The sequence below is a fragment of the Acipenser ruthenus genome, chromosome 21 (genome assembly GCF_902713425.1).
Source record: "Acipenser ruthenus chromosome 21, fAciRut3.2 maternal haplotype, whole genome shotgun sequence".
Lineage (NCBI taxonomy): Eukaryota > Metazoa > Chordata > Actinopteri > Acipenseriformes > Acipenseridae > Acipenser > Acipenser ruthenus.
Genome location: NC_081209.1, coordinates 11781953 through 11809315, shown reverse-complemented (window position 1 = coordinate 11809315; position 27363 = coordinate 11781953). Strand labels below are relative to the sequence as shown.

The 27363-nt window shown below is 35.3% G+C and overlaps 1 protein-coding gene across 1 annotated transcript; it reads right to left on the bottom strand.

The window, feature by feature from the left end:
* Window positions 1–849: 849 nt before the first annotated feature.
* On the bottom strand, window positions 850–26925 carry LOC117427598 (T-box transcription factor TBX5). Its single transcript, XM_058994820.1, has 6 exons — window positions 26811–26925; window positions 26155–26302; window positions 19176–19328; window positions 9415–9506; window positions 7756–7979; window positions 850–5078 (listed from the first exon to the last, which is right to left on the bottom strand). Exons 1-6 carry the CDS (start codon window positions 26861–26863, stop codon window positions 4492–4494), a joined length of 1257 nt encoding a protein of 418 aa, XP_058850803.1. The 5' UTR covers window positions 26864–26925; the 3' UTR covers window positions 850–4491.
* Between the last annotated feature and the right edge of the window lie 438 nt (window positions 26926–27363).

The window sequence follows — 27363 nt, the reverse complement described above, 5'->3', positions numbered from 1 at the left end:
ATGACGAGTTTTAGATTGTCAGGCTAACATTTTTTTACATCATTATTTGAAAGAAAAAAAGATTTATAATGGGAATTTAGCCTATAGTGACAGACAAAAATGAAATATATACTATGGAAGTTGTTTCATCTTTAATGGAACAACTAAGGTGATATTTGCAGAAATTAACTTGTCATTATCTTAAAAAGTTAAACATTCAGAATTGTTTTTCCTACAAGGACTCAAACTCTCAGAAGAAACTGGTGCATCTTGACTGCATTCTCTAAATGGGAAGTGCAACATGGAAAAGACTGCGAGATACGTTCAGCAGTGTTACTGTTTAAAGGCTATATGGGGTGTGTGTATGTATATATATATATATATGTATTAAAAGTCAAATCTATGTTTAACACACTGTAATGTGTGCATCTTTCATATAGGAAACTGTCAGCTCTATGAAGTGGTGGTATTGTATATTAGATAAGATTTAATGAAATTATTTTGTTAGATATGTGTAGTATTTCTGAAATATGACAAAAGTGACCCGAAATGGGTTAATTTGTATTGAACGACACTAGTAATTAAAGGTGACTGAGAGAATCATAGAAGGCAGCTGTATACCAAATGTGAAGACACTATCTCAAAGTGTGTGGCCTGGCTAGGGCTAACATTCATGTTTAGATGAGAAGTATTTGTCTTTATAACATTAGAAGGTGAAACGTCCAAACCTTTTTGTGTCTACATTTGAATTATTTGTTCAATTGATTTGCATGTGTGGTAGTGTTGCCCCATTGCCTACATAATCATGTTTGAAGGCAGTAGCAGAAAAATAAAAAGATGTTAAGAAAACAGTCAGTGTGAATAGTCCAAAACGTTCTTTAAATTTATTGCAGTTCTGTATATACATTTGTGTTTATTTACACCCAAAACAACAAAGTAATCCATCTCTTTATACAACAATTAAATTTTAACCAGACTTCTATAACACATTTGTTTCCACTTCTTTTTTGTTCTTTTAAAAAATTCTAACAATATATGATTTCCAACAAACTAGAAACAATTGGTTTGTATAATGCTAGAACAATAAATACTATGAACAAGAACAATACTAATACTTAATACAAGCAACTGTTGTATTTCATTTTTCAATAAACAATACTTATTGCTTGATACATAATTTAATCTTTTTGTGTTTTTTTTAATCACCATTTCTCCTTACAATAACTCTTACAAAAAACAAAAACAAAAAAACAAGCAAAACTAGAAATGTTATAAAAAAAAAGGGAACATACAAAGGTGTTTGAGAGAAACTGAGGCTGTACTTTGCAGATCTCTTTAAACACACTGATCGCTGTTATTATTTTTCAGGCATGATAATTAAGGAACTTAGCAGCTCCTCAGAATAAAACAGACATTCCCTGTGATTGTATATGATATTCAGTGGAAGTACAAGGCCAGGACCGTTTTTTTTTTTTTTTAAATATGGTCTGTACGACAGGAATTCAATACCGATAAGCATGGTGAGTAGGTTAGAGTATCATAGAATGAGAAACACATTACTGAATGAAATCAGAATGAACAGTTAGCCGATAACTCTTTAACTAGTCACTAACTAGTTGCTGTTTTCAGATGCCTTCCTTTTTTGTTAGTTTTCTGTTGACCTGCCTAGTAAGACGGGTCTGACTGCAGCTGAATTCCACCCTGCTCTCTCTCTTTATCAATTCATCAGGGATTTGTTTCAATCAAGTTTAACCTGGATGCTCTTTTACTGTTGTAAACAGAGACTAACAGAGCCTGATCAGCACGAATCCAGGACAGCCTAATGTTATTTTAGGTAAGGTGGTCCAAGATTAGCGCTAAACAGGGTTTGTGAAACAAATCAAGTATTTTTTTTTTGACATCCACTAAAAGGTGAAAATGCTGTGTTCTGCCCTTTAGATTCAGTAGTTCAGGATGACTCCCACAACTAGTGGATCAGAAACTTAAACTGCCTGGCCACATTAGAATAACCTGTCCACCCGATTGGCTTAGACATTGCCCTGGTATGGGGACAAGCAATTTACTTAATTATGGTTCAATTTCACCCAATGCTTTCAATAATGCACCTATCCACCGTGTCACAATTGTGCACAAATGGTCTGAGGAGCTTGACACCAGGCATCTTCCATAGCCACCACAATCCTCAGATCTCAATCTAACTGAGCATGTTTGCGATGAACTTGAAAGACGCATATGTCATTATGATCCTCTGCCTAGCTTGGCAATTGTGTAATGTCTTCAAGATTGAACCGATCCCTTGAGACATTATCTAGCACCTCATGGATGTTACATTGTGCCAAGGCTGTGATTAAGGGAAAAGAGCGACCCAACCTGATATGTGATACAGTGACCAGGCACTATATGTGTGAATGCAGCCAGGCATTGGCACCGTAGGACCTGCGTCATCATTCAACACCTTCCATGTACACTGGTAAACTGTGCGATAGATGTTTTTTTATTTATTTGTCAGTTTGTTTTCCATTTTATGCATAGTCAGACATTTCTCCTTCAGTGTTCAAGTGCTTTTGATTACAGGTTTGGATGTTGAATTTAATTACAGAGATGCCAATCTCTAACCCTTGGAGTGGCTAGCTTGAAAAACGTATCTGGTTTTGTTTAGACTGGAAGAAATGCCAGCGAAATATGGAAAAGAAATCAGCTGTGCAAGAGCAGACAATAAAGGAGTAGAAAATAAAAAAAAACAGCTTCAAGAACACTAGGACATTCATCAGCATCACACTGTTTATAAGTACTGCTGGGTTGTTTTAAGTGGATGAGCCATTTCAGCTGTTCCTTTTTCTTTTTTCTTCTTAGATCTAAATGCTTTGCTTGTGAAACACATCAGTTTATTTCATTTTTTGTCTTTTTTTTCCAGGGAGGTTCAAAAATTCTATAGGACAAAAAACTGCCTGTTTGGTGACACTGTTTATAAAGACAGAGCTGTCTAAAACAGACTTAAATCTTTCTTTGGAGTGACATTAATGCCAGTATTTAATTCCCTTATAAGATTTGAGAAATTTTCACTTCTGCGTACCATCCCCTCATGCGTGTACATTGGTTTACCATAGTTTACCACAGTTGTTATGCTTTTACCACAGTAGTTTGATGATTATGCTAGACTTGAATATCAATAATATAGCTTATGTTTAGATTTATATATATCTTGGTGGTTTGTCATGTTTTTACTGTGCTACTAGGCTTTTATCATTGTTGGTTAAAAGCAAACTTTTTAAGGGCTTTGTGATTTTTTTTAGAGAATGTGAGCAAAAAATGATAAGAAGACAAACATTTCTGCTATAACATTTCAGCCTTTGTCTAGCTTACAATGTATGATTGACTTGAACAATCTGATCCATGCAATTACTGCAAAAATAATATTTCATTTCTATATATTTCTTTAAAAATCCCATAAATCTATTCAATTTATACAAGTTTACTGTAGCTAACTAAACATGTAGGTAGATGTATGGTGAGTACAACGTAAACGCCTGACTTATCACTTAATAATACTGGTGTAGGCATGCTTGACTTTATCTCAACTGTAGCAATTGGCAATCATAGGGTAGAGTCAATCACACAGTAACTTTATTTCCTGTCCACTGTAATTTACATTAGACCAGAGATTAGCTATAAAGTAACTTGACACTTTGTGTCACTTCTGTGAAAAAGTGCAATTAACCTATTTAGTACCAAGAGAATCTATCCTTTTTCTGATGCATTGAGGTCTATTTTATTGATCTTAACAGTTGCAGAGTTAATGCCATTCTTTAAACTTTATAGTCCAACTGGTGTTTCCCAAAAAGTGATCACTAAATATTACAAAATATGTGGGAAAGAGTTCTGCACTAGAGCATGTCTCGTAGTTCTATGATCTGTAGCTGTGCATTTATTGTACCTGCAGTTGACTTGGCCCCTGTGTGTTGCAGACACAGATGCCAATAAATAAAAGTTATGTTGTGCCAAAACATACTAGGACCAGCCTGCCACACTTTGCAACTTAATAGTGTGAACGGAGTGTAACGGTTCATAGTTCTAAGAAAAAAAATGCAAAAGATTACAATGAAAACACAGGCAGGAGTGAAGTGAATACCATTTGGCCGTTTAAAGTTGCACGTCTCAGATTTCAGATCTGTGGCTCTTTTGCTGACCTCGATTCTTTTATCTGCAGGTAAAAGTTTTTGGCTTCCAATCAACCTGCGATGTTATTGTCGGATGGCAAATCAAAGCCTTCATCTGACACCTTTTGATGTCCTTCTTAAAATTGATTTTGTGGCTCCTGTTTAACATTTTTATATGGAGTCTCAAAAGGGCGGCGTATTGAAAACACAGTAGAAACCAAAGCAGATCTTCAGTGGCCGTTTAAGCAGCATTGTGTATCATTTTCAAAGGCAGCTTTGTTCTTGTGAAATGCAAACATTGATTAACGTCATTTGATTTCACCTTATTTTTCTTGCCCTCCTTCCCCCTTTCTGATTAGCTGGTCTCGTTCCACTCTGGCACGATGCTGACCCCATGGACGGAGTGATACTGATGGGGGGAGAGATTGCGTGGCATGCCGTGGGAGTACAGGTACTCACTGCCTTGGAGTCCGCTGCTGGGGGACTGGATGCCCGTCTGGGGTATGCACTGCCGAGCGATGGGCTGGTGGGGCACGGAGCTCTGGTACATGCTGTGGGTGTCTGTGATCTGGGGAGAGGCATGGCTGGCCACTCCACTAAGCCTGGGCATGAGTGGACCGGAAGTGAAGTGGGCAGAGAAGTGCTGGTATGGCAGCCTTTCCATCGGCTGTATGGCAGTCACTGGGCATCCACTGTAGGGTGGCACGGCGGCCCAGGTGTTGCAGCTAATGTCCTCCAGACTAGGCACAGGCTCTGCCGCTTGTGATGAGCTGGCATACATGCAGGCCTGGCGCTGTGCCGACTCAGTCCTGTAGGAGGCAGCACTCAATCCTGGTGGATGGGAGTAGCCCCCTGCTCGGTAGTAGGAGTCCTCATCGCTAGGAGAGTTCTCGATGTACGCTTTCTTGTATGTGTGGTCTCCTGGCTGACACTCTTCCTCTACTGCAGAGAGACAAAACGACACCCAGTTAAGTTTGTGATTAAATGGGTAACCAGGTTTTCAGATTCACTGCTATGCTTAGTTTGAGTTCTAGTTCTAAATACACTTGAGCTTGGTGACCAGCATTCATAGTATCAGTTTCATTAAATCAGATTTAGACAGGTTATTATTATATGAATATGTTAACATGTATATGTTAACATAGAACAATAACAACTCAAATCATTACTTTAGTGGTATTTAAATTAACCTTAAACCTTAAAGTTATACAAATATTTCAAGAAGTAGTCTTTATCAATGTCACTTATTATTGTTGTTAGAAATACTAAAAGTAACGTAATAAGTTCAATGACAAACATTTTGACTAAAACTCTTTATCCATGTCTTGCACCGACTCCTTGTTGAAATGCATTATGTTTCTTTCAGTATTTCTGCCACTGAATGTTTCATAGTTATGAATGTTATTAGAATTCTTCATAAGTGGTACCTCCCAATAGTTCTGAAATATTTTACCACATTAAACTATTTACATATAGCTTTAAACAATCAATCATGACATACGAATGATACTAAAGAGACATCTTTCTTGTAGATAAGCTTTCTGACAACATGTATTTTTCAGTGTCTATGTAAGTGTGCCTGATTGCTTAGCACTATTCAGTTACCTTCCTGTGGTGAGGCCTTTCTCCTATAGGTGGCACTATTTGGCTGTACAGAACTTTAGACCAGTAACCAACAGGTTTCTGATTTAAACAGATTATTCAACTCTTAACCTTTTGTCTGAAGTTCTGAATTTGTTTAAATTTTCTGTATTGATACATTCACAAACGATTGAGCAATGAAATAAATAAACAAATACGTACTGTAAAACTGAATACAAAGTAATTTAAGGATACATATTTACATATCATTACTCTTGAATGTTGACATATATTTGGGAGGAGGGAGGTTACTGAATTTACTTTAATCTTCACATTATTTACTATAGGAAGTAAACTACAATCCTCTAAGTGTATGGATAATTCCAAGATAAAGAGACAAGAACTAAGAAGAAAACTTAGGGGAAACTTTAGGGATTTTTCACTAAATATTGCATAACATTTTTAATAATATCATAAACTACAGTAGATAAAATTGAGTCATATAATGAGTTATGTATACCCAACCGAACATTATAAGGCTGTACATTTTATAGAGGGATTCTTGTGACCCTATAAACTACAAGAGCATAGCACTTTTTAATAAAATAAACATTGCATGAAATTAAAAACTCTGAACTTGTAAAATAGGCTGAAGTTTTATTTTTTAACAAAGGAGGAACATTATTGCTCAAGATTACAAGTCTGCAAACTCCTGTTGTTTATAAAGATGTAAACATTTACTACTAATTATAATATTGTCATTTGCACAGTACATTAGCAATAGCAATTCAGAATGATTTCATATTTGGTTTAAATCTTGCTTGTATGTGTCTCATGGGGGATTACGTACTGTATCACTGTCTCAATGAAAGGCAGGAGTCTGGCATGGGCTGTTCTGTATACAGCAGCTAGAAGTGTGACTCCCAGTGAAGAGAACAGAGAAGAGAGACCCCTGACCCAGACCCTGGCTCTACCAGGAGATCAAGGAGCTATGACTGCTGCTTCTTCACTGGCCTTGGATTCCAGGGCTGGGGGGTTCTCAACATTTCGTTCCTTGTTTTGCCAACTTTTAAATCTCGATTGAGACAGGATTATGGATTGATTTGTCTCTGTGCAGCGACCCCCATCAACTTCCTGACCTGCTGTCTCTATGGGTGGTTTCACTAACCCCAGATTATGTGTTTCCTTTGATTGTTGGGGAAGAGTCTGCTGACTGAAGCAAGAACCAGCCAGTTATGCCGCACTAGTACATGAGATGCCAACAGCATCCTACTCAAGTAATTTCCATGGAGTGGCAGAGATTAAAGAACTCATGCTGAGCCTCTAAATGACAAGTATTTACACAACAGAACCAATTAGCTATGCCATAAAAAACAAAACAGACTATAGTCTTATAACTATTGGAGCAATGCCATGTACAATCTTATAACTATTAGAGTCACGCCATGTACAATCTTAAACGTATTAGAGTCACGCCATGTACAATCTTAATAGCAATGGGATCATGCCCTATGCAGTGTAATACATTATTAGTAACGAGGCAATACTACAGGATTGTCTTTTAACTTAAAATCAGCTATGCCATTACTGTGCTAACAGTGCTGGGCAAAAGGTCTCTTTGGATTTCAAAGATTACTATCTGTATTAATTAGTATATTTATAATTTTCTACTAAACTCTTACTCTTGGCTCCTGTTTAAATTGTATCCTGATATTTATCAAGAGTTAAGTAGTTGCATAGCATCTTAATATATATATATATATATATATATATATATATATATATATATATATATATATATATATATATATATATATATATATATATATATATAGGGCAGAGAGAGAGAGAGAGAAAGAGAGAGAGATATCTACCAATTCTCTTCAAAAGAAAAAAATACTAGAAGGGACTCAATCCATCTGTAACGTCTAGCATACTGGAAACTCAAAAGGTTGTTTCATCAATTGATGTACAATCTTACATGCTAGAAGTTATGCAGCTGTGACATTGTTCTGCTAAAACTGATTTCAGCCGTTACCTTTCCTCTTGCAATGGTAGATCTGGCTGTGCTCGTGGGGTAGGGGGTAGGGGCTGCTTTGGGGCAGCAGGTCCTGGGAGGTGCTGGAGACTCCATTTTCACACTGGTACTGGGAGCCCAGGTTAGAGGGAGTGGGCAGACCTCTCACATCACCCCCGAAAGGGCTTTGATTGGAGCCCACTCTCTGTCTGACTGTGCTGCGAGGGACCACTGGGTACTCCTTACTGAAAACAAGACATAACCGTATACAGCACTCCTGTTATTACAGCACTCGCTCCATACTGCACAATTTAATACAGCAGTCGCTCCATACTGCACAATTTAATACAGCACTCGCTCCATACTGCACGTTTTAATAATAATCCATGACATTGCTTAATTCACTGTTAAATCGTACATGTGTAAGAGATTCATTTGGCGTTTTCAATATTTCAATATTTATTGGACAATAGTTAATTGTCATAAACACTAAACGATTTGAATGTAGTAAACTCAAAGCTTTATTTCTTGTTTACAAAAGTTCTGCTGATTCTTGACTCTTGAAACAAAAACATGAAACGATTTTCTTTCCCAATGAATGTTTAATAGTAAACAATATACTGTGCAGAGTAAAATAAAACTCAAAATCAACACAATACACTAGAACATAGAAATAAGGGGTGCAAATCTCTGAAGAGTAACACTCCCTCCCCATTTTGTCTCATCACTTATTCTTCCATTATATTTCATTTTAAGCCAAGTTCATTAACAAGTGTCAATGTTGTAAGGCTTATTACAATAGAGACTAACAGTGGAAAATACATAGTCTGGCTCCTCAGTATCAATGGGGGAAACTGTTTAGCCATGGAATTGCTGTTTAATCCACAAACCACAAACTGGAGCAGATGAAATTAATCTTAATTAATACGCCAATGTATCTATGTAATTATAGGCTATAGGATAAGTGTTCTGGGAAATACTGAAAGGAAACATATAGTTCAATATAAAATTAACAGAAATGCTAGTTTTATATAGAGTACTATATAAGTCACAGATCAAGACATACTACCAGTATAGCAAACTGTATGATATTAGTGTACGAAAATCATAAGCCAATCGTTTTGGAACCCGTATAAAAGCCAATTTGCACAGTAATTTAGTAGTCTTTCTATGCTTTTCCTATAATTGTACATTAATTAAAGTTAAACCAAGACACTACTTCAAATTTAGCACAGAGTGAAGAAGGGCATAGGTGGAAGCACTTTTTTACACAGAGAGTTATAAATGCATGGAATTGCCAACCAGGTGAAGTAGTAGGATCTAAAACACTGGGAACTTTTAAAAAAAGACAAGATTATGTGCTTTTAAATTAGTTTCCCCCAGTAGGGAAGAATGGTGTGCTAACAAGGGATGACCCTTGATATGCCAAATGGACTTTTCTCGTTCTCAAACATTTCTCATGTTCTTATTTTTCTTATGTTAAGATTTTTTTATTATATTGTATTTAAATTCATGTGAATTTATGACCATTATGTTCAAGAGTTAGCACTATAATTTCCATTTTGTATTGTTTATGCTGTGAAGCTTAAGCTTGGCCAAGCTAATCACTGGCTGTAACTAAAGAAAAAAACCGTCGGTTTACAGTGGATATTTCTCGGCACTGCCCAGTGCGGTGCTTACCTTGGCATTCTTGACATCCTGTGCAATTCCATATCATCGCTTCCACGAAAACCTTTTGCGAACGGGTTGTTCTCAATTTTTAGCTGTGTGATCTATAAAACAAAGAGAAGAAGAAGAAGAAGAAGAAGAAGAAGAAGAAGAAGAAGAAGAAGAAGAAGAAGAAGAAGAAGAAGAAATTTAAGAATTTCTGATTCTCGTCCGTGTTTTCCCACTTCCTTTGGATATTTTTTACTATTTCCAGCGAAGAGACACGGTCAAAATGTGCTGAATAAACTCATGTGTATTTAATTGTATAAAAGAGACAGTCAGCAATATAAACCGAGTCTGTTATTTTCTCTTGTCTACACGGATTGTGGTTTTGGACATTTCAATGTTGGCAATACGTTGTGGGCGTTTTTGTTTCATATTTTAATTTAAAATGTCTTGTTAAATAAATCCACACTTTGAATTGTTTTACTAAGAAGAAATATAAATATGAAATACTGATTTAATGACAGAAGTCTGCAAATATTCTACGCCTTAATATAATACATGACGTAGGCCCACTGTAAATAGCCGAGTAACTAGTGGAAGCAATCGAATTAGCCAACATCATACAGTTGAATAATCGACGCGTTATTGTATCATTAAGCGTTTGTCAAAATCATGCATAGCAGGGTTCTTGTGTAGGACTATTTTTATTGGTTATCTTTGTAGACTTAAAATTCCATTCAACGTAAGATCTCCAGTTTGAAATACGCAGATATTGTAAAGTCAACGTGTATAGATGGTTGCTGTGTCTTAATGGTACCTATTAACTTAAGGTGCTGACGTTCAAACTCCATTTTTCAAGCTGAAATCACAACGTGACCCACATTTTTTTTTAATTACAATCCCTTTACCGACTGCCTGCGTCGACTGACTCACGCTCTCACATTCACACGCAGATATCTCTACCATTCTCCACAGATTGATATGTATTAACTATCTCTGCTTTACTATAAAATACCTGTCTGTTCCTTTTGTGCCACCAGTTGAAAGGGAGCTACACCTGTGCTTTCGCAGAGATGCTGTACCTGTTTTGTGGCTCATACACATGTACATGATGACAGGTTTTACAAGCATCCAGTCACATGTTCGTTATTTCCATTTGCTATGATTCCAAACGAATTCCACACTTCTGATTTACCTCTCGAACTATTATCCACTACTATCAGGGCTCTCCACTCCTAGTCCTGGAGAGCCCCAGTCCTGCAGGTTTTCTAGATGTCTTTACATGATCAATGTCTTAAGATCTGGAACACCTGTTAATCTTGACTAATTTAGCCAATATTTGGTGGAATTAAGTAACTGAGATCTCGGCTGAACCGAAAACCAGAAGACCCAGTAGCTCTCCGGGACCAGGGTTGGAGCCCCTTGCACTACATGACTACGTGATAAAATAATCTTGCTATGAATCAAACAAGCAGCTAAACAAACCGAGAACACTGCTTAGTGAGACGACTCCTCTCTACTCGCCTCCTGCTTTGGTACAGGAAATCCGTTTACCTTCTGAAACGCTATTTGGGAAAGGGTTGCAGACGAGTACACTGAAAGGGCACACAAAACATTTTTGATGATTCATACCCGCGCCTGACCCGAAAATTACATTTTCTGACCCACAATCAAAACGCAAACAGCGAAAAAGTTCACATTCCTGCATTGGCGGGGGCTGGGGGTATCCGACCCGATGCAGGACTGCCTTGAACTACGTGTTAGGAATATAATTAGATTTGTTTTAACTCCTTGATTATGTTGCATGTTACACAAGATCATCAGAATTAGTTCATGAATTTTATGCTAATAGACTGGACTACTCTCGTGCAGTCATTTATTATAGCCAATGTTTTGTGAAATTTTAAAAACGTTGTTGTGTCCACGCTAGTAGTTTCGTTTAACGTGAAGAAAGTGTGTTTATTACAATACTAGAATATGCTTCTGCTTTTACAAATGTTGGTAAATTACAAACCGAAAAAGGTTTGAGGAGAGGCATGCTCTCACAAATGTAAATTACACCCGTTTTAAACCATTAAAACAAATGTAAGAATGTCTGATTCTCTTCCGTGTTTTCAAATAAAATCCCCACTTTATTGGGGTTATCTATTTCCAGCGAAGAGACACAGCCCAAACTGTCCAGTGTGCTGAAATAAACTCATGTGTATTTAATTGTATAAAAGAGACAGCCAGCAATATAAACCGAGTCTGTTGTTTTCGTCTACACGAATTTTGGTTTTGGACATTTCAATGTTGGCAATAAGCTGTGGGCGTTTTTTTGTTTCATGTTTTAATTTAAAACGTCTTGTTAAATAAATACACACGTTGAATTGTTTTAATAAGAAGACATATAAATATGAAATACTGATTTAATGACAAGTCTGCAAACATTCTACACCTTAATACAATACATGGCGTAGGCCAACTTTAAATAGTTGTGTAACTCGTGGAAGCAATCGAATTAGCCAACATCTACAGTTGAATAATCGGCGCATTATTGTATCATAAGCGTTTGTCAAAATCATGCATAGCAGGGTTCTTGTTATATGACTGTTTTTATTGGTTATCTTACTGTAGACTTAAAATTCCATTCAACGTGATCTCCAGTTTGAAATACGTAGATATTGTAAAGTCAACGTGTATAGATGGTTGCCGTGTCTTCCTGGTACCTAATAACTTAAGGTGCTGAAGTTCAAACTCCATTTGTCAAGCTGAAATCATACCATGTGACCCACAAAAAAACATTGCAATCCCCTGGTTAAGTACCTGGCTGTGATGTCATTTATATGAGGGAATCTGGCTGGCTGCATGGCTTGGTATGAGGTGTATCCACATCTAAAGGCTTAGGAACATCTAAAGACGTGTTAGGAATATAATGAAATTTCTTTTAACTTCTTGTTCATGCTGCACGTTACACAGGATCTTTAGAATTAGTTCACGGATTCTATGCAAAGATACTGGACTATTCTCAAAACGTTTTACTCCGTCTTTCGGGTGAGACGTAATTGTAAGTGACTGCAGCTGATGCACAGTTCATACACCCGAGTCTCTGTAAGTCGCCTTGGATAAAGGCGTCGGCTAAATAAACAAATAATAACGTGCTTTAATACTCTGAAAGTGTGTTTATTACATTACCAGATATATTTTTGCTTTTAAAAAAAAAATGTAAAATTACAACCCAAAAAGCTTTGAGAAGATGCCCTCACAAATGTAAAGTAGCCTACACCCTTAAGAATTTAACAAAAATCACATGCAACAGATACAAAATAAACATTGTAATGTTTATTTTAAATATGTGAGGTAGGCTTTGAGATCAAAATAAAGATTGCAGTCTAAAGTGGTAAAATATATTTAAAAGCTGTAAGGTTAACTCAATGTTTAAACCGCTTGTTGAGCAAATCGAGTTCAATTGGAAATAGCCTATATGTACCAGATGTAACATAGTGACACGTGGTAAGGGCATTCGCGACTTGACTCGCTTGTATTGATATATTTAAATGAGAACTGGACAATGCTTTTCTCTTTATTAAAAACATTGCTGATTTCGTGGATATTATTTTAAAGCAAGGTTAGGGTTGGCGAAACCAGTCAATGCATGCATAAATACATATGACTCATGAAATGATGAACAACACGTTTTAATACGTCCAACGGAGTAAGGCATTCAAATCCAAGTCCATACCATGTATGCGCCCCCCCAAAAAATAATGTTCATGTGACATAAAGACATAACACAGGCGTTTCGTAAGTTATCAAAAATACAGAAAATCTAAACTACACGTAACCCCCTGAAAACAACAACAACAGCATCTACATGGTCTTGATTAACCCCTATGAACGGGTTACTTCCAGTCATTGTGATTTCTTTCAACTGGCTGCAGAACTGTAACTGAATCGTGTTACTATTGGACTGTACGCAATATTGTCTCATTATTTTGCTTTATTGTCCCATCAGCCCTCCTTGCAATTGGAAATCGATAAAAAAGGGTTTAATGGAGAACATTAAGTTTCAAATGAAACGGCCTTTATTTGTAATTGTTCAAAATGTATAGGAGAACCGCGCTTTTGCAGATGTGGACATTTTAAAACTTAAGTGATTCCTTTTAAACGGCATTTTTCTATTACACGTGATTTGTTTTAAAAGCGTGGACTATGGTTCAGCCCACTTTATTATTATTATTATTATTATTATTATTATTATTATTATTATTATTATTATTATTATTATCAGTAGTAGTAGTAGTAGTATGATATACAAGTAATAAAACCAAACAAGCCAAGTTGTCCCTAATATATCATTTTAAGGATACTCACAAATAAAACATACGACATGCCTCCAATCATGTCCAACATGCAAGTGTGGAATATATATATATATATATATATATATATATATATATATATATATATATATATATATATATATATATGCAAGTGGTGTGTTCGCTTATCTCTGTTTCACACTTGGATGTTGGACATGGTTGGAGGTGTGTTCCAGTTGTGGCCTGCAGTTAATGAGTGGGAGAAGGGTGTTGAACACACCTCGGCTGTTAAGGCTGGAACGATTACAAGTTCCACTGGTGGTTAACCAGTAGAGGAAGAGCATGCACGAAACATTAGGAGAATGGAACCTCCTTATTAAAAGGAAAAGCCTATCATCTTAAAATGCACTTCGACTATTGAATACATTTAATTGTCCTAAACTTTTGTGTATACCTAATTTAACACGATTAGTTTAATGCATTGCATGATTACTCACGAGGTGTATTCTCCATCAATGCATGCATACATACACGATACATACTGGAATACACACACACACACAATAATTAAATAATTAATGGGGGATTGATGATTAATTCAATAAATATCTTTCGGATTGTAATTTTTCTCATAAGAAATGTAAGACACGACCATTGCAACAGTAAATCATAGCATCTTTGGAATTGTATGCTGCTGTAAAATATGTACTTACTGCTAGATTTGGGGTCATACTCCATTAGATTTGGTCTGCCCTGACCAATATGTATCAATGCTACCTGGACTAATTGTCATAATAATAGTTATACTATGAAAATCAACGCCCCTGATGCTAACACCCAAATGATCTCTTCAGAACTGATGTTAATCAGTAAAAACATCTTAATCATATCAAGTTACACACTGGATGAATTTTCTTCCATTTCAATGTATGAAAATAAGTGCAAGGGGAGCCAATTCTGGATGAGACATAAAACCGAGGTGTAAGTGACTCTACAGCAGCAGCTGTTCAACCCCTAGAATCCTAAGTGACTAACTAATAATAATTTTCATAGAAATATTGATGCAGGTTTGAGAAGAAAACATGTAGGCTGACAGTGGCATCTGTGAATACTACTTGAAAATTATTATTAATTATATGATACTGTTAATACTATTAGTCGTATCGATCTGTTTTTTTCAGGAGAAAAGGGTATTTTAGATAGAAAACACAATCCAGTCTAAAAAGTATCCCATACAACTATTATTTCCGACATTGCGATTTATTTTGGAGCAGATTTTCCATGTAGGCTAATAGATGACTTGAAATGCACAATAACATGAACGACCTTTTTTGTTCCTTGGGAACCTGACCTGGTATGTAACAGCGTCTCTAAGCAACAACACCCTTGTTCTTGAGCTCAATTTTTGGAAAAAAGCACCACTGTGGATATCCCAAAAAACTACAAATGCATCTTGGTGATTTCCAGCCCAATGCTATAAAACTTAATGAGAATAATTGCCAAGAAATCCCACGGAAGGAGAGGATATCATTATTTCTTCTCTTTGGATGGCTTACGTTTACATTTCCTGTTTTAAATGGGATACATCGTTTTGATTGGCAGGTATACTGTTCATATATGTCTCACCTCGCCCCTTTATTACCGTTCCCAAGCCTTGAACAATTATTATTATAAGATACAAACACACACACACACACACACACACACACACACACACACACACACACACACACACACACACAAACACACACACACACACACGCAGGGCGCAATTTGAATCAAGAATAAACATATTTTCTTTTTGCAACTCCAGTGAATTTGGATTACATCGCAATCAATAGTAATAAACAACTAAGTTGGGGCAGAAGCCATATTGCTGATGATCTTGGTCTCTGTAAGTTTTATTTACGGGAAAAACAGCTGTCTAATTTTCAAGAAAAGAGATAAACATGTTGTGAACAAGTGGCAGCCAAAATGATTTATTTACTACAGAAATTGTTTTATCTTCATTGGAACTACCAGGGTATAGGTAGATCTGTACCTTTCTATTTGAATACCATCTTTAAACAATTTTAGTCTTTAGTATGTTATCATTATGAGATATTATCAATATAAAAATGATGTAAAATTATAGTGTTTAAAGATGGCGCTCATATAAAAAGTTATGTAGAACAAAGTATTAAAAAAGTACTTTAAAATTAGCACAATTCCACAGGGTTCGATATTAATGGGACAAAAAGAGAATAGACGCGTTATTTTCTCCTGATATGCCCTGGCGATTCCATTAAAGGTTCAACAAATTCCATAGTAAATATTCTTTTTCTTTTTTTTTGACCGGCACTATAGGTAGAATGCTCATCTTTCTCCCCTTACTTTCAACCCGTGTAGATGTTTGGAATAAACTAAAAAAAAGAAACACGCATTAAGTGATTGATGGTGTTCATTCTACTTTTCAACATAATGATAGTCATACCCGTAGAATAAAACACGTTTTTAAAATGAACTGTGCTTTGTGGCAAAGCTGAAGTTCCAAATAAACTTTTATTGTTTCGCTGCTGTTTGAGTCCCATATATTTATTTAAACACAAAGTGATTAGCTCATTTTTAGGTCATTTAGAAATAGCATATATGCATATTTATATTCTATGCGATCTTTACACTATCGAGTTGAATTGATTTGTATATGCAAGTATGGGATACTTGTGTTTAAACTAAATTAGTTAATACATAGTCTATGCATTAGCACAAACTTTTTACTCAAACTACTTATCATGGCAATTTTCGATTTTAACCAAGAAGAAAATCAAATGTGAAAGTTACGCAGTTTATCAATCATCTCGAAATGTGTTGCTGTCAATAGAAAGTGTTGTAAACGAAAGCCTCTGTAACCGTGCACTCGACCGATTAGGCAAGTTTTGAGGATCGCCGTGCGTTTGTCTACAGGACGTAGAACTTTCTGATAATAATTTGAATCTGTTGAACTCGTCTTAAACACGTTTATTTATATTGTATACATAGTATATTTTGAAAACAATTGGCAACTATCAAATTAAAATAAATCATTAAAATATATTTAAAACATATTGCCTACACCCTGTGTTTATATATTAAATATATTTTTCTTCAGATTTTAATACATATATAACGATTTAACAAACTGTCCAATCTGTTGCCTTAATTTTCCTTAAACCTAAAAGGTAACAAACAAAAGTAAGTGTATTCATTCAAATGACCAGTTAGAAAATATTGCTGACTACAAAGTATTTTCATTACCAATTACTAATTTACAGTTATGTCCCCATCAACGAGGTTATTGGTTGTTATATACAGCATTTGTAATGTCAATTATCGAATGTATAGAGGTTAAACAACCAAATGCACAAGGAAAACACCCTCAAGCAAAATACAAAATTATTGTAGAAAACACCATTTATTATTGCAATGCAGTCGAGAGACTCCTTTCCGAGTAAAAGCACACGCTTCTTTGCTTTGAGATAACAGCGGAACTGCTTGTCGACCCTTGCAAAACTACAATACTTGATCTCGTTACATTTGTCAGTGTTGAATAAACCTCTTTCGTGCGGTTTGATCTAAAAGGCATCATTATTATTATTAATTTATTAGCAGACGCCCTTATCCAGGGCGACTTACAATTACACATTTATACAGTTGGGTTTTTACTAGAGCAATTTAGGTAAAGCACCTTGCTCAAGGGTACAGCAGCAGTGTCCCCACCTGGGGATTGAAACCACGACCCTCCGGTCAAGAGTCCAGAGCCCTAACCACTACTCCACACTGCTGCGTAAGTGAATCAATATTTGGATACAGGTGCTTATTTTTAGTTGCATTTTATTTTTAAGCTATTTTACGTAGGATGCTCAATGCAAACAACGTTAACACATAGCAATAAATACTCGAAGTAAAACGTGTTCTTTCAGGAGAGGTAAACAGGGCGTTTGGTGGGTAGGGAGTTAAATTATTTTAAATTATTTGAGATCAAATCGTATTTCATTTTTCAGTTTTTCAAGGAAAACAGTGAGAATTTTGGGCCTGTGTACAATTGCAATGTTCCATTTTGACACATCGTTAACCAAACCAAAGGAAGTCAACTTTATACTATTCAAGAGACGGGATACTCACAAATGGAAAGCAAATTAATCAGCCTTTCAGTGATTTCAAAGAAGAAAGTCCTAAGAGTCGAATTGATATCGCTCTGTCTGAAATCTGGTTCCTTTAGATATGATGCTTGTCGCTGTGTTTGAACATTGCCAGTTTAGGATATATATATATATATATATATATATATATATATATATATATATATATATATATATATCTCATATAATATATATAATGACAATTAACGTATAGATTGACATCGGGTGGGTGTTGCTGTGTACTGTGTAATTTTGATTCTGATAACCTGATTTTGCTGGATTTTTTTTATATATATATAAAAGCAACGTGGATGAGAGACGCATGATGATGATGATGATGATATATATATATATATATATATATATATATATATATATATATATATATATATATATATATATATATATATATATATATAACTTCAACGTTTCGCCTCTAAAGTTAACAGCTGTTTCAAAGGCTAGATTTTTGAAGCGCTCCTCTGATTCTACCTTCGTGTAATTGCTATTTAAATCAACCCGTATTGTACTAATATAAAATGCCTTGAAGTAGATCTGTTTACATGCAATGCTGCCATTATTAATTCGAGGTGCTAAACCACCAAACAGCTCTGGATTAATCCTGCCCCGGGACAGTCAAGAACTCCAGATATAAATGATGGCTTTGTCATAGTGCTGTATACTCCGGGTTGGGATTTAGTAACCGGTTTATGTGAATTATGGCTTACTAAATTGTAATTCACAGCTGTATCTGTTGCCCGAAACATAAATATAGAAAATGGACTGTTAACTAAAATGTCCCAGTACCTAAAATCAAATATATGGCCAGTGAGAACAACATGACTACCAGATTTCGAAAATACCCACTAACTAATACACAGTGTCCTATTTGCTTAGCATATGTAGTTATAGTAGCTACGTATACGGTACACCGCATGTTTAAACCTATAAAAGATGCTTACATTCAATTTAATTTTTTATTATTATTTTATTTAGAACCAATAATACTGTCTAACGAATCATACTTCGTAGGACTTAAACACATGTTTCTAGATACAGATTAAATTAACTATACTATGGTAGAGTATTATATTGAATGAAAAGTACAAAAAATCCATATTAATGGAAGAGCACAATTAACAGTACGTCCATTGCCGTGTATATTGATATGCGGTCTTTATTTTAAAGTGTGCAATCGGTTTTTATGTGTTATTGTGTTTCTATGCATATTTAATAGCGATTTAACCTCCATAAATATGTTTAAATACATGATGTCACGTCTCGATTTCTCCATGTTATGTTTAAAACAGGTTTCAAAGCATTTTCTTACCTTGTGGTTTTGGTAGGATGTGACAGCGATAAAGGCCGTTTCAGGAAAGACGTGAGTGCAAAAGGCCGTGTTTTTGGAGCCGAATCCATTATTTTCGTCTGCTTTCACAATGTGCAGTCTTGGTTGGTATTTGTGCATGGAGTTTAATATAATCTAAAAAAAAAAAAAAAAAAGTTAAATATATAATCGAGTTAGTGCAGTAAACAACGAACATGGCACAGTATCCTAGTCGTCTGCATTCGGATATCAATAACAAAATCAATCGCTCCATCAATTTGTAATACTTTTTTTTTGTATTTGTTTTGGATATGTGAATGTTTTTTTCACCCTCTCTTTTAAGATGTGATTCATGTATAATTTATGTTCTACTGATATTTTGAGTGATGTAATGTGCTTCATTGTTATTTATTTCTTAGCAGACGCCGTAATCCAGGACGATTTACAATTGTTACAAAACATCACATTATTTTTACATACAATTACATTATTTTTTACACATTATTTTTACAATACAATTACCCATTTAAACAGTTGGGTTTTTACTGGAGCAATCTAGGTAAAGTACCTTGCGCAAGGGTACAGAAGCAGTGTCCACCACCTGGGATTAAACCCACGACCCTCCGGTCAAGAGTCCAGAGCCCTAACCACTACTCCATACTGCTGCCCTACACACTGCTTCAGGTCCATACTCTTCTGCACAGGTATCGCTTATATACTGAATTATTCACAGCTAACTACTAAGAAGGCAATATGAATCTTGTGTTTTCTTCTTTTTAAGGGACATGTCTACAGTATCCTGCATGCATATATATATATATATATATATATATATATATATATATATATATATATATATATATATATATATATATATATATATAGATAGATAGATAGATAGATAGATAGATAGATAGATAGATAGATAGATAGATAGATAGATAGATAGATAGATAGATATGTGGTAGCCTTGATAATGAATGTATCAATAGTAACTCACGGAGGGATAAGAGAGAAGGACATCCACTTATAGATTAACCTATTTCTATGTAGTAATTAGTAATGAACCAGTTTTCATTGATCGATCGGGAGTTGACAATCATTAAGTAAGAGGGGTTGGGTCCTGTGATGAGCTGTAATTCTACATTCACTCTTTAACTCTGTTTCTCACGACATTACACATATCGACAACAATGTCCATTGAATTACTGGAAATGTTTCTATTTCTGTTAACATGTAAGTCTTATAGTAGTTTATTTGCCAATTAGAAATATGTTACACTTTACATTGGAGCTAAATCTCCCTCCCCTGTCTCTTTCTTTCTCTCTCTCGTGTGTATTATGTCATCATTATGGTTGCTGGACAACTTGGCGACAGAAAGACGCGGTTGTCCCGTCAGGCCTACGCTGTCCACATTCCCAATAAGTCATATTTTCTTGCGAGGCCCTCTCATCCCAGGCCTAAGCTATATTGGTTTGACATCTTGTGCAGCCGTAGACATCAGCGGTGAACGAGCTAATGATTTTTAATTTCATTACAGCGACTCTAATTGAGAGACTAGCAGCGCAGTTTGTTCTGAGAAGTTCCTCATTGTTGGCTGGGCATCAGTATGTTTTAAAGGCTCGTTTCATTAGCCGCCTCCTCACAGTAGGAGATTGGCCCTCGCTTTCAAGGCATCTTATATCATTACAAAGACATTTTACAAAGCTACTGTTTGTTCAGTTAAAGTAAACGCTTCGATCACTAACTAGTCTTTTAATTATTGCAGGAAACATCATTGCAGATTAAGTCATTTGCCAAGATAGAACTAAATAATTAATGGATATCAAAAATACACACTAAATAGCCGTGCTATACCAACCAGTGTTATACAATAATAATAATAATAAGAAGAAGAAGAAGAAGAAGAAGAAGAAGAAGAAGAAGAAGAAGAAGAATGCCATACTTGTTAGCACCCCCCCCCCCCCCCCCCCCCCCCCCCCCCCCCCCGCAGTAACTCGAATTACTTCATTAACGTCCTGTTTGTTTAATTTCGTCTGTTTCAGTCGGGCCCCCAATGATCCTATAAGCATGATGTTGTTTACTGTTGTCACGCTGTTCATCTGATATACTACATAGAAGTTATCGACCTTGCTTCATGGACGATCAATGCAATTAATAACTGGCTTTTCTCACAAGACCTATTCTTTCACATAATTGCATCTCCTCTCCCTCTTCCGCCCCTGTGATAACTGGTTTCCCCAAACCTATTGATTGGCAATAATTCATTATTGTACAGTCTACTACAGAACAGTTTTTTTTTCTGTGACAGCTGATCCCCTACTCAGTGCCTTCAAAATGCTGCCATAAACCAAGAACGGCGGGTTAGACTTTACTTATTATTGTTTTGTTTAAACAGCAACGATGGGATTATTTTACCGTTTCACACAACGGCATATAGGTATATTTGGATACATAGACTCAACACCATGATGCCTGAATGCTTAAATAGAAAGGAATATCGTTACATCATTAACTATGCACTAAATGGCATCACAAACACACTAATATATTTAAATTAGTTGCCGTGGTATCAAAAGCGTATAAGTAGTTCCAGTGTTTGTTTTCAAACACACTTTCCTTGACAAAGGCATGTCAAGTTTATTTATAGTTTTGAGCAAAAACACCCATAGCATAGAAAGGAATTGTTGAGAATGGGATATTGTTTCGGTATTGTAACCCAGAGGGCGCTTACCTTTAACGGCCTCGCTCTCGGTTTATCATGTGAGAATAGGGCTCTAAATAAACGACCCTGCTACGTATGCAATGTTCAACTGGCTCTAAATGAGAACTAGCTTAATAAACAGAAGTGAAAATGCATTCAATTCTAGTTCATACAATAACATTTCACAGTGAAAAGTGTATTGAGATCAGCTCTGTTTACGACTGAAACATAAAATGTGAAACTAGCAATAGGCTATATATATATATATATATATATATATATATATATATATATATATATATATATATATATATATATATATATATATTTCTGAAAGCGCACGAGGGAGCAATAGTCTGAACCCTGTTCAAGCAGTGTAACGCTTTATTTGTTATTTTTGGATGGAGGGTCGCTCTTTATAGACACCACATTAGCAGTGCTCGGCTGCCTAATGATCTCATTTGAATGAGCAGCCCACCTTCCTTCCGCAATACACCTGGGACTTGTGTAAACCAACACTAAACAGTCTTGTTATCTCACTACATGTATGAGAGTCATGGATTACTAGATCCAAGTTGAACATACAATATCTTTAAGGCACTATTCATTCTGACCATGTTACTGCTATTGTGGGATAAAATACAAGCCATTAGAATTAGCCATATCAGACATAATAGAATAATAGAAATGAGTATACATTGTAGCAGTAAGTTGTTTTCTAAATAGACCAAATACATTTGTGATTAAATGTAGAATGTCTCTGCAAGTCCACGTTGAAAGAACTTAATACATAAACAATCAAAAGACTGGCAGAATCACTGACAGTTCAAATAGTTTTAAACAGGGCACCTGGCTTGGAGAAACTAAAACGTACTAACAGTTGGCACGGCATAGACTAACCTAGACGTGTCACAACATATTGTATCGGCGTTTCTTGTAGCTGATTCACTTATTAAAAAAATATAAAAAACATGGTAATGTTTGAATATTTCTTTGCAAACTTATCATTGGTAAATGACAAAATCCACTGCACCAGACAAAAAATGCTGCAGGACTGAATTGAATATAGTTTACTCCTCAACTCAGATGATGCAATTAGCAGCACGCGATGAATTTAAGAATTACAGAGGTTAAATAAACTTGGATAGGCCTATACATTAAACTGGGGCAGCTGCATGCATATAACAACGTTTTTAATCATCAAAACTTAATTTAAAACAGAAATGGTAATAACACATTTTATGAATAAGACCTGGTGTATCGACAAAAAGCGCAATAATAATAATAATAATAATAATAATAATAATAATAATAATAATAATAATAATAATTTCTTAGCAGACGCCCTTATCCAGGGCGACTTACAGTCGTAAACAAAAAAACATTTCAAGAATCACAGTACAAGTATTAATACAATTAAGAGCAAGATAAAATACAATGATTTCGGTTCTAGTAAGTACGAGTATATGACAAAATACGATTCAATAACGGAGCAGATAACAGTGTCAGTGATAGTTACATCAGGATATAATTAAATACAAAATACTACAGATTAAATAACACTTGTGACAGATTACAGTACTCTGTAAAGTAATAATAATAATAATAATAATAATAATAATAATATACTTGTGTTGTAACTGATAACAAATAAGACACTGACTATTTTAAACTTGCTTTTTAATATGACTGACTGTGTTAAACAAGTGTCAAGATAGATTTAGGCGTATGTATTTTTAAATGCCTGATTGAAATGCACTGTAGGTCTACTGCTTGCATCAGTATTTGAATCATCTTTGCCTCCATGTCTGCGACGTACTGTACACATTAATCAGATCACGATATATTAACAAGATTTACATGAAATCCCATTATCTTTGTAATGGCATGTACACTTCCACACGAAATCCCATTGTTCTTGTAAAGGCATGCACACTTTCACCTTCAGTATATCCCAGTACTCATATGTTCACAACAGTATATACGCTTAGCGTACCGGTGCTGGCCCTCGCAACCCACACGACTCACCCTACTGGTGGTGTTATTCTTCTCGTTCTGTTTTTAATCACTGACTGCTAACCTGCAAATTGATTTTTTTTTTTTTTTTTTTTTTTGACATAGCAAAATACTGGACGATTACCCAGAGAAAACAGAAAGACATCGCAAAGGTCTATTATCGATATCTGCACCGATATTACGGATGCTGTTAATAGCATTGCAAACGTGTTTCTAATACGGGCCTTCATTTTATTCAAGTTTTTTAACACCTAATGTGTTAGCCAGATACGATATTATTTGTATTTGCGACACATGTAATTATAACATAATGGTGCTCATTCTTGCTCAGATCCTAATCCAAGGGCTGCAAACAAATCCATGACTAATATATTTTAGAAATACATTTACAGTTTATGGATATGTGTATATTGTCAACTGGAACTACACAGCAGAACTTCATAACCCAGATCTTATAAAGATGTACTGCTATTGACATGTGAGAACTGAGCTGATCTGCTTGTGATCTCCCCTCCCATGGAACTGTTCTGGCATTCTCAGAAACCCTTGACTTCTAAGATACTATACAGTTATACTATATACCTACGTTATTGTGTTAGTCTTTTGTGAAAGCGAGAAAAAGAAGGTGAAAATGAAAAAAGCCACACCCCCTTCTCAAAATCCCCATTAAATATTTCCAAACGTTCTGTGGTTACATGACACTGTGATTTGTCTTGTTGGCACACAAGTCAACGGCCCTTCAAAGTCTCCAGTTTAGCCTCATATTCATTCTTTGCTTTGTTAAAAACCACGTGCATTTGTTTAGATGCTGTGATATTTAATGTTCTGAAGATACATAAAGCATAACATAAGTGATTCGTCAGCTTTACAGAGTAGTTATTCTTTGGACATCACTGTGCTGTGGTTACCGGATGAAAACAAGGGCATGTGTTTTAGGTGTACTGATTAATTTTGAGATGTATATCGATATAGACCACTAGCAGAGAACGTTACTCTTCTCATCACCAACAATACATTTCAACAGCTTAATAAAGTAGGGGAGACATGGGTTGGTCGTCACACTGGTTGCTTGTCACAGTGCTCGTAACTATGACAGTAGATGGTGCAGGCAGGTGACACGAACACTGAAATGTTTGTTCTATTGTCTGGAACGCAACCATCTTGTAATTTGAGGTCAATTCCATCTAACATAAAGGTTAGCACATATTTCATTTTTTTCATACCTAAAGTAAAAAATGTATATCTTGTTATTTATGTTATAACTCTTAGTAGTATTGGAGTTTGTTTGAACTGATGGCCATGTTAAACAGAACCAGATACTGGCTATCTTTTGGTGTAAAAACAAATCCAGTAGGTTCTCCCAGTAGTACTGAGAGAATTAAATTGTCATGTAAAGTCGGGTTGGGGCAGGTTGTCACATAGTTTTTGGGGTTGGTTGTCACATGTAAATCCTATAGGAAGAAGTCATATTTTTTCTCTCTACATTTTATTACACCAACATGTGGGATATGTCACCATATAATGCTTATTTAAATTATTTACTGTTTGTTCTCCGGTTCTGTGGAGGCTGTGGTATTATTTTGTAGCATGGGTCAACATTTCAAATATATATAGGTCTATATTTTTATGTTCACATAAAAAGTAAAAATACAACTTTTTCTGTCATTATACGCAGTAGAAACTGTATGTTATTTTTAAAAAAGTTGCATTATTGTCTACTGTAAGAGCAAGAACATACTTTATATCAGCCAACCCCATATCGTGTGACACCCAACCCCAGTATGGGGCAGGTTGTCACAGGTGACCGGCGCATTTTCAACCGGCTAAATATCCTATTTGGAATAAAGTTATGCTGAAATAAGAAAAAAACACAAATTTGTACGTGAAGAGTTATTCTTCAGTATAAGGAGGAATACCTAAACAGGCCAATAAGACAGTTGCTTAGTCATGAAAGAGTAAAATTATCCTAAAAACAGGAAACAATAGTACAAATAAAAATAATTTAATTACGTTATAAAGGCACCATTCCCGGCCTATATTAATGTTTTACTTTTCATTATTATTATTATTATTATTATTATTATTATTATTATTATTATTATTATTATTATTATTATTATTATTAACAAACAACAGTAATGGACGACTCATCTACTTTAATATTAAATATGAATTGAACAACAAAATATAGTTTAGAAATACATCACATTAACCATGAGAAAGCTTAGTTTACATGAAAAATGAGAAACATAATATACTTACGTGTCCAAACGGGTCGAGGTGGTTGTTGGTGAGCTTCAGTTTCTGGAAAGAGACTAGTTGCCTCATCCAATGCGCTCCTGTGGCCGGCGAGTCGGGGTGCACGTACAACCTTCCGGGCATTGCGGGCTCTGCCTTGCCCGTCACAGACCTGAGTCACACAAGAGATGAGCGGAATTCATTTTATGAAAGGTTAACTTTAACTTTAAATAACAAAATAACGAAAACTTATTAAAACAAAAAACGTTATTTGCCTTTTAAGTATAATTGAATAATAATTGTGTTTGTTTCTGCGATTATGTTTTTTTTTTTTTTTTTTTTAATAAGGCCCTTTCTATAGCAAAGCTTAAACCACACTTTGAGTTAATGCTATAATTTTGCAGCATTGACAGTGTTTATTTAAATTCACAGCAGACTTAAATATGACCCAACAGTATGTGTTTAGCCTGCGTATATCTCAATTACAAACTGGGCAATACTGTATATACCTCCCAAAATTCTAACATTGTACAGTGTTTATTTACAATAAGTGCAATTCCATTTCAAGACTTAAAAACAAAGCGGTTCAACACATATACATACAACTCTCACAATCTCTCTGCTCTGTTTCTATGGTATTCCATTAATTCGTATTGTGCTATATATAGTGATGCTCATACCATTTGTTATCAGCGAATTTGTAGCGGTGGTCGTCTGCTGGAACTACATCCATCAGGAGAATGTATTTCGTTTTGGATTGAGGCCAGTCACCTTTACTTTGTAACTTGGAAACATGCGCCTAAAAAACACAAGGCAAGACAGCTACAAATAGAGACGGATAACAAAATACAGCAGAATAATAAGTGACAGTTTTAGAAACTTTGGTTTGACAAAGACCTTTTGATAATGAATTCCGCTGGTCTCTTTAGTGTATTTCAAAAATTAAGAAAAACAACCAACATCCCAGATTTTAATAAAAAATAATCCCTATATAATAATAATAATAATAATAATAATAATAATAATAATAATAATAATAATAATAATATGCGGAAAGAACTATAGTCTTCAGAGGCATTTGCATGCTGAGAAAACCATAACACATAATTCTCATTATTGCCATTTCTTGAATTTGAAAGTCGATTCTATAAACATATTTTATTTCCGAGGTCTCCAGATAGCAAGACTGAATAATGCACCAAATCAATATATTATTGGAGTAGCCACATGAAG